The 14,123-nt window shown below is 41.9% G+C and overlaps 1 protein-coding gene across 4 annotated transcripts in view; it reads right to left on the reverse strand.

Annotated features, from left to right (window-relative positions):
* The window catches only part of DLGAP2 (DLG associated protein 2), a 395,404-nt gene that overhangs the window by 331,751 nt on the left and 49,530 nt on the right, over window positions 1-14,123 (reverse strand). For all 4 annotated transcript variants that reach the window (XM_083730087.1, XM_083730088.1, XM_083730083.1 and 1 more), the window contains one exon: window positions 9,775-9,829. In XM_083730087.1, coding sequence (XP_083586213.1) covers window positions 9,775-9,829 — 55 coding nt within the window. The remainder of the gene's footprint in view (window positions 1-9,774; window positions 9,830-14,123) is intronic.

Below are 14,123 nucleotides of genomic sequence, written 5' to 3' on the forward strand. Positions count from 1 at the left end.
ATTTCACCATTTATATCATTGCAAACTACCGTATTTTTCATTCTATAAGACGCACCAGACCACAAGAGGACCACAAGAGTTTTTGGAGGAGGAAAATAAGAAAAAAAATATTCTGAATCTCAGAAACCAGAACAGCAAGAGGGACTGCTGCACAGTGAAAGCAGCAATCCCTCTTGCTGTTCTGGCTTCTGGGATAGCTGCGCAGCCTGCATTCACTCTATAAGACGCACACACATTTCCCCTTACTTTTTAGGAGGGAAAAAGTGAGTCTTATAGAGCAAAAAATACAGTATGTCAGAGTGACACAATTTTCTTTCCGATTTCAAAAAAAATCAGTTTCAGGACTTGCTTTGGAACTGCAGTTAGTTAACCAAGTTAACTAACTTGAACCAAGTTAACTAACTCAGAAACAACCAGTCTGAAAGCAGCCTGGTTGTTTCTGAGCCTTCCTTGGGTTGGGCTGCATTTTCATGGCATCATCACAAGCACAACAGAGTGTCCAGATCCCTTCTCCATTCCCCAATTATAACCTATCCCTTCCCCTAATCCACCTGTCTGCCCTATTCCTCCCCCAGCCCCTCTCCTAACTTCCTTACCTGCCTGCTGAAGCAACAACATCTCTGCCAGTTCTCTCACCTGGAACCTAGTTTGGAACTTCTTACCAGATAAAGTATCAGCAACTCTATGGGGTTTTACTTTAGTATCCACCATTGCTGTAGCATGACAAAACAAAAAAATTCCTTCCAGTAGCACCTTAAAGACCAACTAAGTTAGTTCTTGGTATGAGCTTTCGTGTGCATGGTCTTTAAGATGCTACTGGAAGGAATTTTTTTGTTTTGACTATGGCAGACCAACACGGCTACCTATCTGTAGCATGACAGTTTAGGCAATGTCCCATCATTCAGCCTTAAATCCCTGCATCCTAAATTAAAAAGATTATACTGCCCTAAACTGCTGTTGTAAAAAAATCACTGAGATAATGTAAAACACCTTGAGTTTTTGAACTTGACTTATTTAAATACCTAGTACGAGTCTGTATACTTTAGTCATATTAAACTTCAAACTAGTCTGCCCCTGATCCTTTTATCTTTTTTGTAATAACCTGAATAATTCTCAAACACAGGCAGGGAACCCCATCTCATTTTCACCATAATACATTTTAAACAGCCCACATGTCAAGGAGAGTAATTTATCACTATCCCATTCAGATGTGACCATTATTCCAAGTCTTTTGTTTCCTAGGCTTTAGCTATTAGCAGCTCTTTCTACCATATGTAGTTTGCTTGGAATTGAGGCTAAAGAATAATTCTGAGTGATTGGTAAGCTAATCAACAGCATTGTGTGTATACCTGTTGGTATTATTTTACTGTGAATTTTGCAGTAATTGCCTATCATGGCTACCTGGTTTTGATTTATTTTAATTCACTATTTCTGGAGGAGATTGGGGTTTCAATGTTTTCTCCCGTATAGCTTTTCTTCTTCTTCCACCAACTTAGGATTCGTATTCTACTGCCATTTAAGTATTCCACCATTTAAGTATCTACCACTATGGAGTTATTCTACCAAGAAAAAGGTTTTCAAAAGATGCATTTGCCACTGAATGTATTGCCAGGCTGTGAAAATGAACACCCCTCTAAACATTCACATATGGCCTTTTTCATGAACTTAATTCTTGATAGTTCTCTATAAATATTATCTATATATATATATATTTAATACCTGAAGACTTATATTTGGGATAATTGAAGATACGAACAGAAAGGTGATAGACAGAAGAGGGAGGGACATTTGTGAGAGGCAGGCTAGAGTGGTTTTCCTTAGCATGTGAGGCTGAGGAAGGGAAAGCCATTCCAGGTGGGAGCTGGAAGGACTCAATTCTCTGTATGTGAATTGAAGATTGAGATAAAATGGTGATAAAGGGTTATATATATAACTATGTAATTCTGAACTTTATTAGGCTCATTATGATTGTTGTTGGTATTTTATTTCTCTTTCTTATTCTCTTTCTCTTTTTTGTTTTCCTTCCCTTTTTTTGTTCTAGTATTCCTACTTATTTATACTGTGTTATAGTGTGAATTTGAACATTGCGTCAGGTTTATCAGTAATCTCCTGGGGTGTTATGGTAAGGGGAGAAGTAAACCCTCTCTCAAGGACATCAGAGATGTCATACTGGGCCTGGTTTTGCAGCTAGCACTTTCTCACTTTCACACACCCAAAGTCTATTATTACTGAACTTGGCACATTGTGTTTTAAGCTAAGCACTTCGACGCTATGTTCCTCACAACTGGCTGTCAAAAAGCCCATCCATACAAAGTAGATGCTTCAGTATGATTTATATACTGCCTTAGCACCTATTTGCGAATTAAATTGAACCACTAAATAAACAAACTGTGCCTTTTAAATAAAACATCAATCATTCCTGCCATTTCCCATCTTCATTTCGCTTCGTAGTTAATCAGCATCAACACAGGCTATAAAACTTTAATTGATGCAACTTGTGTTGCTGACAGTGTATATTAGTTTTCTTTTAAAAACACACACACACACATAAAAACCCCACCAGTAATACTTCAGAGGCGTAGAGCTACAGATTAATCTGTTTTAGGGCATTCTCGGTCTTTCCAAAGTGATCTAATGCAAGTTAAGACAAAATTGCCTTCATTAACCTTGAGGTTCAAAAGAAAATAAGATGACACAGAGCTTCCTATCATCCCAGTTCTGAGAACAGGCAAATATGACCATTTCAGCTAAGGGTGTCACTATAATTAGCCCATGCTGACTTCTGCTTGTATCATAAGCAAGTGCAGGAATTATCCTGGGTATATGCCATCACTACAGATGTTGGTCCTTGTTATGAGTTGCCACAGCTGGAAATCTACATCTGCTACAAGCAGAGATGGTTGTGAGGAAAGCATAATCTGCACAGTAAAATGATCTATTTGGGGGGCATTTAGCATCAAAAGCCAAAATAGGAGTAAAATGATGTGGCATGGAAGAACACTGAATGTGCCCTTCCTGTTCTCATGCCAAGGGGGATGCAGGTTTTTGGCGGAGCTTTTAGAACATCCTAAACTCCGCAGGTGGCGCTGTGTGTTAAACCACAGAACCTAGGACTTGCCAATCAGAAGGTTGGCAGTTCGAATGCCCACCACGGGGTGAAATCCCGTTGCTTGGTCCCTGCTCCTCCCAACCTAGCAGTTCAAAAGCACGTCAAAGTGCAAGTAGATAAATAGGTATACCGCTCTGGCGGGAAAGTAAACTGCGTTTCCATGCGCTGCTCTGGTTCACCAGAAGCAGCTTAGTCATGTTGGCCACATGACCCGGAAGCTGTACGCCGGCTCCCTCGGCCAGTAAAGCAAGATGAGTGCCACAACCCCAGAGTCGGCCACAACTGGACCTAATGGTCAGGGTTCCCTTTACCTTTACCTAAACTTTGCTGTAATTAACCCTGAATGCATGTCACTGGGGCAGGGACTTACATATCCTTCCTCCTGTTTTCTTAAAATAAAATAAAAATCTTAAAGCTTAAAAAAGGCTTCCATCTCATCATGGTGGTTCTGGAGGGGTAGAGTGACAATCCAATAAGATACAATAGTAATATAAGCAGATGACACGGATAAATGGGACAGCGAGAAAAGAAAGAGAGAGAGCAGGAAAGCTTAAAAGTGAATTGATTGTAGGGCTAAATGTTGTTCCAATAACGAATGAAGAAAATCCAGAATTCTATGGACTGATTCTCTTGTTGGTATCTAAGTTCTCGTCCTAAATGTGTCATTTCAATGAACTTGTCATGTCTTCTCCAACCAGTGTTTTAGTTGAGAAGTTGCTACAGTCTTCCAGTATTTAGCAATGCAGATTCTCATAGTTGCTAGGATAGTTGCAATCCATTCTAAGTCACCTAAGGCTTCAAATAACAAAGAAGAGCAGCCTTCAGGATGCATGGCAATTTGTTTTATACATTTTGGTTAATATCATTGATAGATTGTTTTGAAGAAATTGAAAGAACACCAAGGACTGGGAAGTGTTTTTGTAAACAACCAGGTCTGTTCCTCTTTATATTAGGGCATATAGCTCAAAGTTTTCATCATAATCTAAGAGCCCTGCCCCAAGAAATAGCCTGAGAAAATAGTGGGTTGGTTTCAAAAACTAGCAATGAAGCCAATAAATGAAAGAGACATACAATTCACACATCTGACATTTTCGTGCCTAATCCAGGTAGACATGCACACAAAACAGTAGGTGGAGAAGACTTTAAGGAGCATTTTGTGCTTCCTCTTACAACTACCTGGAGGTCTGCCAAAAGTTATATCTAAACAGATTTCTCCAAGTAAGTCATAATATCACATCTCTTTTAATATCCTTTCCTTCTGCGAAATGTGAAACAAGCACATACAAAAATAAAAATCCTACCATAACTTCCTACAAGATTGACAGTGGCTAATACGATTGAAAGGGCTTGGCGATTCAATAAGAGATTACTGCGGGGAAACAGTGCCAAAAACTCTTTTCTTACATTGAAATCCCAAGATAAGGCGCTTAACCGATGTATGTGACACATGTACTTCTTGCTTGAGCAAATTCCACAGTTGGGCATCAGTTGCTCGAGGTTGCAAGGCCTATGTTGAAAAGTCATCCCCATATGGTAATGGATCAATGTCAAACATTTTCAGAGATCCAATGAAGCATGGATATTCTGGGAGGTCATGGTCCCGAAAGATGACCAAGACAAGCAGGGTCAGTAACGTGGAAGACTTTGAATACTAGATAAGATGTCCTGAAGTGGACTCTTTGTACAACGGAAACAAGGCAAAGCATACAGCAAAGTGATATTGTGGCATATGTCTTTCTTAACCAGCTGTCCAAAAACTCTCCTATTTACCCCTAACAAAGCCAGGAACTAATGAGTTGCTTCACCTTAAACCTTCTCTGTGGTTAAACTAATGACAGTCAGTATTGGGTCAAGGAATTGTAGGATTTGGGGGGCAATATGTACAGGTTATCTAGAACCTTTCTGCACAATATCTAAACAATGGTTGGCTCCAATTATTCTGAGCAAAGAGTAACAGATGGTGCAGTAAGTGGCCCAAGGTCACTCAGACTTCCTTGGCCTAAAATAGGATCAGGTCGGGCATGTCACAAACTGCCCTGTGATCTTCAGATGAATGGCGAGATATAAAGATAATAATAAATAATAATAACAGAAAGAGCAAATGGGAGCTGCAACAAAATGCTGCAATGGGGAATTCAGAGTTTCGGCCAAGCAGTCATGCCCTCTTGCAGGATAATCAGTTCCATACACTTCACACACAAAAACGAAAGTAAACAGTTGGTTTTCTGTGGCCATGGAGAGCGCTCAGTTTTTGGCGGGATGTTTTGGTCTTTTTCTTTCTCTTGAGATGTTTTGTACTTCTGCAAATCTCAGGGTTCCCCCAAGCCTGCTGCTATCTTCCCCTTGTGTGTAGGCGGCACTGGTTTTGGCTACATAAGGAGACTTGAGTTCACGTTTAGTATATAAGATGATAGTGCCAATGGGATATATATAACATTGCTGCCAGAAGTTGTTTGCAGGGTGTACATTTTATGAGCTGTTTCAGTCCTGTGACTCAAGATACGATTTTCCTTCTGCAAAACACCTCCTTCAAAGCCCTTTGCCCCAGCTTACCTTTTGCATCCTCATTCTTAACCAATCTTTGCATGTAAAACCATTCACCCACATTCTTCCTCTCTCCCTACCTCTGCATCTTCCTTTTACCCTGGGAGGAAGATCCTGTGAGAGTTTGTAAGGTCACGGGTGATGAAGATGAATATGTTGTTATAATTTTCAGGAGGAGAGAAGACTAGATAAGAAATCTAACACCGGGTAAATTAGTCAGCTGTGGATTAGATGGAGATTAAGATACTACTTGCCATCACTTCTGTCAGCAAAAAACCTCCTGGTCCCATTTCCATAGAAACAGGGCTGAAAGCCATGAATGGCTATGCATCTTCATGGTAACATTCTGTAAGGTCTGAGCAAGCAGCAGCTGAAGACTACAAAATCGGCATTGCAAGAGAGCTGTATTGCTAAAATAAATGGCTGGAATATAAATACTGGTGCTGCCCCTAAACCTTTCTTAAAACTTCTTATTTATTAGTAGGGAATTATATTTATTAGATTGGGATTCCCACTCCCCACCCCCACCCCTATAACTAAACCGTATCCCTCCAAAGAGCTAGTTGTAGGAGAAAAGGCATCCCGAGACACTGCCATCTCAGAATGCTAGAAGATATGTATTTGGATGCTCGGGCACAAAACTCACCCCCTGCACATAGAAATAGTCCAGAAGCACAATTAAATCACCACCATTTTCTAAGATGTGTTTCCTTTTCCTTTTCAGGCAGCTTCAGACAGAGGTGTATATAATCGTTACTTAAGCAGCTTGCTTCAGCTGGACCTTTGTACATGCCCCAGGAATTTGGCTTTGCTCTGTGAGGTGAAAGCGATTGTAGTAATCGAGGGAATGCCCCCATAGAGCAATCCCAAGCAAATTGGAAGCAGGAGGTTGTAGTTGCCCAATTGATCCCCAGCACCTATTCACCTATTGCCATATCTCAGGCACGTCCAACAGGTAGATCGTGATCTACCGGTAGATCACTGGACGTCCATGGTAGATCACTGGACGTCCGTGGTAGATCACTGGAAGATCAGTGGCTCCCCCCAAAGAAGCTGAACAACTTTGGCTCCCCTAAAAGAAGCTCAACGTTTTTGCCCTGCACCCCCCAAAACCGGGACTTCCCTCCTCCCTTAAAGAAAGCTCAGCAACCGTGACCTGAACTCCAAAAAACAGGGCTTTCCTTCCTACAAAATGCTCAACAACTTTGACCTGAAGCCCCCAAAAGGGGGTAGATCACTGCCAGTTTTTAACTCTGTGAGAAGATCGCAGTCTCTTGGGAGTTGGCAACCCCTGCCACCTCAATTTCAAGCAACACATGGACTTGAATCATTAATCGCCCCTTGAGAGTGACTAGATGCCACTCAAAAAGCATGTCCTGCTTCGAGTAGACCAAGCATTAGTTTTGCATTTTCTGAAGAGGTGCAAGCTTCTCCCTTTCAGCAAGGTCAAAAAAAACACAAGCTACTAAGGCTGTGTACCCACTCCTGTTTACTCTGCACTCAAGGTATTCCTACCACTGGTTTGTCCACATTTATCCTATGGTTTATTGAGAAATACTGTGATTTGACGCATTTCTCCCTAACCAGCTTCCATCCAATTTGAAAATGGAAGCCATATGACGACATCCATGCCCACTCTCCACTCTCTGCTATGGACAAACTGCCTAGAAACATACCCACCGGGCTGATATGTACAAGGATGTGCAACTGCAACATGAAATGCAGTGGGGTAGAGGTGGAATGACCCCACCTGCATCTTTTGTTATGTAATGACATTCAAGTCCTGCTTGGACCTTTGTGAAAAGCCCACTTCACATTCAGGCTGAGGTTCACTCTTTAAGTTTTTCCTATAACTGGTAGCATAGAACATCCCTATTCAGTTCCACTTTTGGTGACACATCCAGAAAGCTGCTCAACGCTGCCCTTTTTCACACACCCTACCCCCAGGAATAGCTGTGGGAACTGGCAGCTCTTTCTCTCTTTAATGTTTGCCGGATGCTTTCTTTGTCTCCTTCCCCCCTCCCCCATTATCTTAAAAATCTAAGGTGATATCCTAAGTGTCTGCTGGGTTGTGGCAGCATTTACTAGGTTATTAACCGATTAAAGTTTACTATTCAGCAGAATTAATAAATCACCCACCACTGTATTTTGAGAGCCATTGATTAAGGTGGCGGGGGGGGGGCAACATGCCACATATATGGTATGAAAATTCCACGCATAATTGTATATGAAAGTGAGGAGCTCAGAATCCAATGGAATTCTGATGAAAATCTACTAGTTTCATTTCAGTCACTTAAAGGTATGTACCGTATTTTCCGCTCCATAAGACACACTTTTTTCTTCCTAAAAAGTAAGGGGAAATGTCTGTGCGTCTTATGGAGCGAATGCGTGGTCCCTGGAGCCGAATTGCCGAAAGATTGAGGGCACAAGGAGAAGGCGATGACAGAGGATGAGATGGTTGGACAGTGTTCTCGAAGCTACTAACATGAGCCTGGCGTGGTCTGGTCCATGGGGTCATGAAGAGTCGGACACGACTAAATGACTAAACAACAACAACAAAGTCTATGGGATCAGGTGCATTTTTCCAAAACTTGACAAATGTGATGCTTCGGTTAATCTCAACTCTGTACAAATTTAGCCAATAGAATTTTCAGATCCAATCCTTTTTCCACTTGATGAGCTGTATCCACAACCCTCTGCGGCCCCATCACCATTATTTGCTGCCCACCACACAGTAGATTGAACACATGAGCAATGCTTCCTAGTCAGCAGTTTTATTAAAAAAGCAATAAATATCTAAGGATTTTCTTTCCCAGAACATGGCCAATAACCTTTTTATTTACAAAAGTGGTGCTGGATGCTTAATTTATAGGTAAGAGCAGATGAAAGGAAAGGGGGGGAAAACAGGTCAATTAACCTTCAAGTTATGTAACAGATAACACAGTAGGCATTGGGGCAATTTAAGAACTCACTGCATTCCACAGCTTCCTGATTGTGTAAGAAAACAGTAAATACACATACTGACAAATAATATTAGTCTGCTTATAAATTATCAAGTAGAAATAACATGCTGAGTTAATTATCTGTCATTGTATAACATGTACTCATAAGCAACTGTCAGCTAATCAGTGCAGACAAGTACCAGCTCATTTATTCTTGGTTGAAACTAGGATATATAGGTGCAATGGGTATCTGTTGGTATCTGGGCTTAGTTCAATGTACTGGTTATGATCTTAGACTTAAGCATAGCAGTATGTTATGGAGCATTTCTTCCTATACCTGGAAACGCCGGGCAGTGAAAGTGGGACCTCCATTACAGAGTTTTCCTCTTTTTCATATCTTGGATATAAGTGCACTCCATCTTCAAACTCTAATTCCCCCAAGTTTAACATTCCTTCCTCAAACGCAGGAGTGGTAAGATCACTTCTTTTCAGTGAACAAGCAGCAGTAAACACATTACATAACCCTACTTAGATCTACATATTAAGTCAAGATTCAAAGTAAATTCAGCCACATGCCTTGACAGGCTATCAATACATACCAGACTTGGGGGGGAGGGATACATTATTATTAATGTACAACTTCAGTCATTTAATATTCTGAAAGCTAAACTTTCAAAATCCTGCCAATTCAAGTGACTCCTTTCCATACAGCAATAGGAAACACCTCCTTTTCATCTTCAACTCCTCATCGAGAAATGGAGATTAAGGCTAATGAGAATATAAAGCCACATGAGCTACACTGCCTATCTATGCTAATTTTGTAGATATTCTGAAACTAATAACTAGGAATATATTTTATGAAATTAACAAACAAACAAAAAATAGTTCAGGAATGCATATGTGCAACTTCAAGTAGCAGAAGCTAAAAGCAATTTCCTAGAAATGTAATGGCCCCGAATGGCATATTTTGTAAGCATGCTTTTCCACAGAGAACAGGTAATTTAAATTCAAGGATCAGTTTATATTAAGTAACCCATTTCTCACTACTTCATTTATTTTGAAGTCCCTCATGAGGAGCACCAGGGGAATCCTCTGGCTTTTATACAATTTTCATAACTTCTTTCCCCCAAAACAAAGGGATATATTAACAGAAAACAATAGGAAAATCTCAGTGGTTACCTGTGTTCCTGTCTGGTAAAATACAGCAATGCTTCTGCAGAATGCCAGGCAAAACCTGTTATAGGAAGAACAAAACAAAAATAATTTCTGTTAGTGTTTGAGAGCAAAAGGAAAGTGTAATTAAATTAAATGGCTGGCACCCCTTTTTTGTGCATAATATCAAACATCATTATTACTTCTTGTTTCACTGGGTACTTATCCTTATTCAGTTCTCTGGTGCTGTGGGTTAAGCCACAGAGCCTAGGACGTGCCGATCAGAAGGTCGGCGGTTCGAATCCCTGCGATGGGGAGAGCTCCCGTTGCTCGGTCCCTGCTCCTGCCAACCTAACAGTTCGAAAGCACGTCAAAGTGCAAGTAGATAAATAGGTACCGCTCCGGTGGGAAGGTAAACGGCATTTCCGTGCGCTGCTCTGGTTCGCCAGAAGCAGCTTAGTCATGCTGGCCACATGACCCGGAAGCTGTACGCCGGCTCTCTCGGCCAATAAAGCGAGATGAGCGCTGCAACCCCAGAGTCGGCCACGACTGGACCTAATGGTCAGAAGAGTTTGGATTTGATATCCCGCTTTATCACTACCCGAAGGAGGCTCAAAGCGGCTAACATTCTCCTTTCCCTTCCTCCCCCACAACAAATAATCTGTGAGGTAAGCGGGGCTGAGAGACTTCAGAGAAAGGTGACTAGCCCAAGGTTACTCAGCAGATGCATGTGGAGGAGCAGGGATGCGAACCCGGTTCCCCAGATTACGAGTCCACCGCTCTTAACCACTACGCCACACTGGCTGGGGTCCCTTTACCTTTACTCATTATCCCTATGCTGCCTGGAGCTGATAGGAATTAGGTCACTGGCTGCCCTAACTAACCTAGTAGAAGCCTTACTTGTTAACAGGCAAAACACACTGCAGATATTAATATTGTGCAGTTTGAAGCAACTGGATACATAACAACTGACTCCTTTTGGAATAAATCAATGTCCAGACCCATAAAAATATTGTTTAAACTTTTACTTGCAGAACTCTTCAAAAACAGAACATAAGCATTGAAGACACATCCAAAAATCTCCACACAATATCTTGTGCTGTGCAGCACAGGCTCAGCATTTTAGAAAATACGAAATAATTCAAACAGACCTAGAATTAGAGGTCTGTCTCTCCCCACAGCCTGCTTCCCAGGCTCCATTGGCCTTAGGCTGTTTACTCTCCCTTCAGGAGAGCTTCATTTATATCCTCACTCCCTCCATGAAGTTTCGGAGACAAAAACTCAAAGGCAACTCCCTTCCAAATGGAGATTTGCAACCAAATATCTTTTGTCACCTGATCTAAGGTTACAACACTCACATGTTAGCAGAAAACAACAATTAGATAATTATCAACCCAGCAAGAGCTTAGAGTCCACTTAGAAAACTACTGTGAAAAAACACTGGGAGATTTTTTTGAGGAGCAACATTAAACCTTGCAGTCATTCCTATCAGTCCTAGACAAAGCAATGATAACCCATTCAGTCCTCCAAATTAAGAAGTGACAATGGAGTTAGAGGCAGAGTTGGGCCAAGACACTGTTGCTTCCTGAGGTGAAGGTTGAGAGGTAAACACACCTCAATCCACGTACAAGAAACTGAACAGACTGGCCATCAAATTTTACTTCAACTGTGGCATTTGAGGGCAGTAGCCTCACACAAAGGGTACAGAGCCGGCTGTGTGGCATGGCTAACACCTCACAACCATCATCCACTCATCACTCTGCCTAGTGCTTGCTCACTATCTGTTCAAATAAATGCTGCAGTGTTTCAGCAGCAGCAGCACCACTAGGTGTTTCTTCAGCAGAGCAATATTTGCACAATGCCTGCCGGTGTTTTTGACTTCCTGCCTGCTTTTGTTATGGGGTTTCTCCCCCAACCACTCTTTGTGATGTGCTGAGGGAAAGTAAACAGGCAAATGAGTGACCAGCCCAGGCCACAAACGGTTGGCACGGCCACCAATGGGGTACCTGCTGGGAGGATGGGAATGGGCAGGGCAAGGGGAGCTGGGGGTCTGCCATTGCCATCCATTAACTGCCCCTTGAAGCAGCCACCTGGCATTGCCCAATGGCAGGGCTGGCTCCGGATCTCAGGTTTAGCTTTAATGCAATGGTCACAATGAAGTATAGGCGAGGGACTTCCAAATCCATTTTTCAGTTTGTTTTCTTCAGAGATGACATTCCCTATGATCTTATGTCAAAACTCAAACATTTAACAAATAGGGCACTTGGATATAATGTTTTGGTTTTTAATTTTTCATATATTTCTCTATTTCCAATTAAAGCAATAGTATAAGACTAGGGTAGCCTTCATCTACCTTGTGTTCTTTAAATGTTTTGGTCTAGAGTTTACATCAGCACCAGGGTGGCAAAGGCTGGCCAGTAGCATTTCAAGTGCCTCATCCCTGCACTCATGAGTAGAGAAAGGTAAAGGTAAAGGGACCCCTGACCATTAGGTCCAGTCGTGACCAACTCTGGGGTTGCAGCGCTCATCTTGCTTTACTGGCCGAGGGAGCTGGCGTACAGATTCCGGATCATGTGGCCAGCATGACTAAGCCGCTTCTGGCGAACCAGAGCAGCGCACGGAAACGCCGTTTACCTTCCCACCGGAGGGAAGGTATTTATCTACTTGCACTTTGACGTGCTTTTGAACTGCTAGGTTGGCAGGAGCAGGGACTGAGCAACAGGAGTTCACCCCGTCGCGGGGATTCGAACCGCCGACCTTCTGATCGGCAAGTCCTAGGCTCTGTGGTTTAACCCACAGCGCCACCCACGTCCCTAAATGAAAATGAATGGGATTGATTTATAATCAACTTAGTTGATTTATATTCAGCTTAGTTAATTTATATTCAACTTAGTAAACACATTTCAGAAATAAAAGAAATCATTGGAGTTTCAAGCAGGCATAATTTCTCAGCTAAGTGATTTCTGAATTTAAAAGTATTTCCTCTGATAACAACAACAAAAAATGTAGCAGGAAATTTTCCCTTGATGATTCAACAAACTCTGAGAGTCAATCAGACACCAAAGATATAACATCAAACTCAGAAATACCAAAATATATGTTCACTGTTCATGAGTAACAGCGTGACGCACACCTTTGCAAATTACGGTTGCATTTTTATGACACGCTTCTCCTATCACAAGATGATTCCCACAATTAACCAAGACAGGAAACGTGTAATGTGTCACTCAGCGAATAATATGTTGCTTCAGCCCTCGATATGATGAACACTACTAGTTCCGTTATGACAGATTCAGAACCCGTTTCTAAAGGATCAGAGCTTCCCCAGCTGTCACAAAGCAGGGGAGGACTAAGGGGTGGTGGGAAGGGAAAATACCAGCTATGATTCCTGTCCTGTTGCAACATATCTTGATCAGGAAGTTCACACGTGTCACATGCAGGTGGACTTTAAATACCTGCAAATGCAATAAGCTCAAAGCCTCTCTGCTTTGAATGGCCAAGGGATTTCTTGCTGAAAATGAGGTATCCTTTATTTAGTAGTGAGTCAACAAGTATTTTTAAATTTAAAAAGTATAGGTTTTTCCAAGAGAGTAGTAAAATGTATCTGTTTTGCATTTAAGAACATCAGCAACATGGGGCCTCTAAACAGGATTGGGTCCACAAATAGTGCTTGGGTTGCCTCTCCCAGGCTCCAGCTCTTCCAAATGGGACATTTCAAAGCACCTGAAAACTGGAGGAGTGTGGTTTTCCCCCAGGACAAGGTCTCCGGACATGCAGACATTCTGGATGAAACAGAGCAATTGAAGGACATCTCATCTGCCAACGTACAAGGCAATTTCGAAAGCTGCATTCCCCTTCTACTGCTGTGTAATGTGACTGGGCAGGGGAGTAGGAAAAGCAGTGCAATAAAGACATCTCAGCCAAGATCTCTAGCAATTCTGACAAGAGATTAAATATCTAGCTGGATAAAAATAGTGCCCAAATCTAATATATTGAGTAGGAGGTGAACCAATGAATATGGTGTATTTAGCTTCATTTTTCACTTTTGTCATTGCCAAAAAAAACCCACCTCCATTCTTTTGGCACGTTTTACAGAACCCCATGGATTTGCAAGCTCCCGCTTGCATCTGACAGGATTTTTACTCCACTGTTAGAGCAGATGAATCTTGAGAGGTGTCCAGAGCACTGTCTAGTCCTGTTATGTTGGATGAGTTTCAATTAGTAGAGCTCAAAGACGTGGACAAGGTTTTCGGATCAGTTAGAGTGACCACTTGTGTTCTGGGTCCTAGTCCCTCTTGGCTGTTAAAAACTAGGAGGGTGGGGACAGCTGGCTAGGCCAGGGAGGTGATAAAAACCTCCTTATGAGAGGGGGTGGT

Source organism: Podarcis gaigeae (assembly GCF_964106915.1).
Source record: "Podarcis gaigeae genome assembly, chromosome: 3".
Classification (NCBI taxonomy): domain Eukaryota; kingdom Metazoa; phylum Chordata; class Lepidosauria; order Squamata; family Lacertidae; genus Podarcis; species Podarcis gaigeae.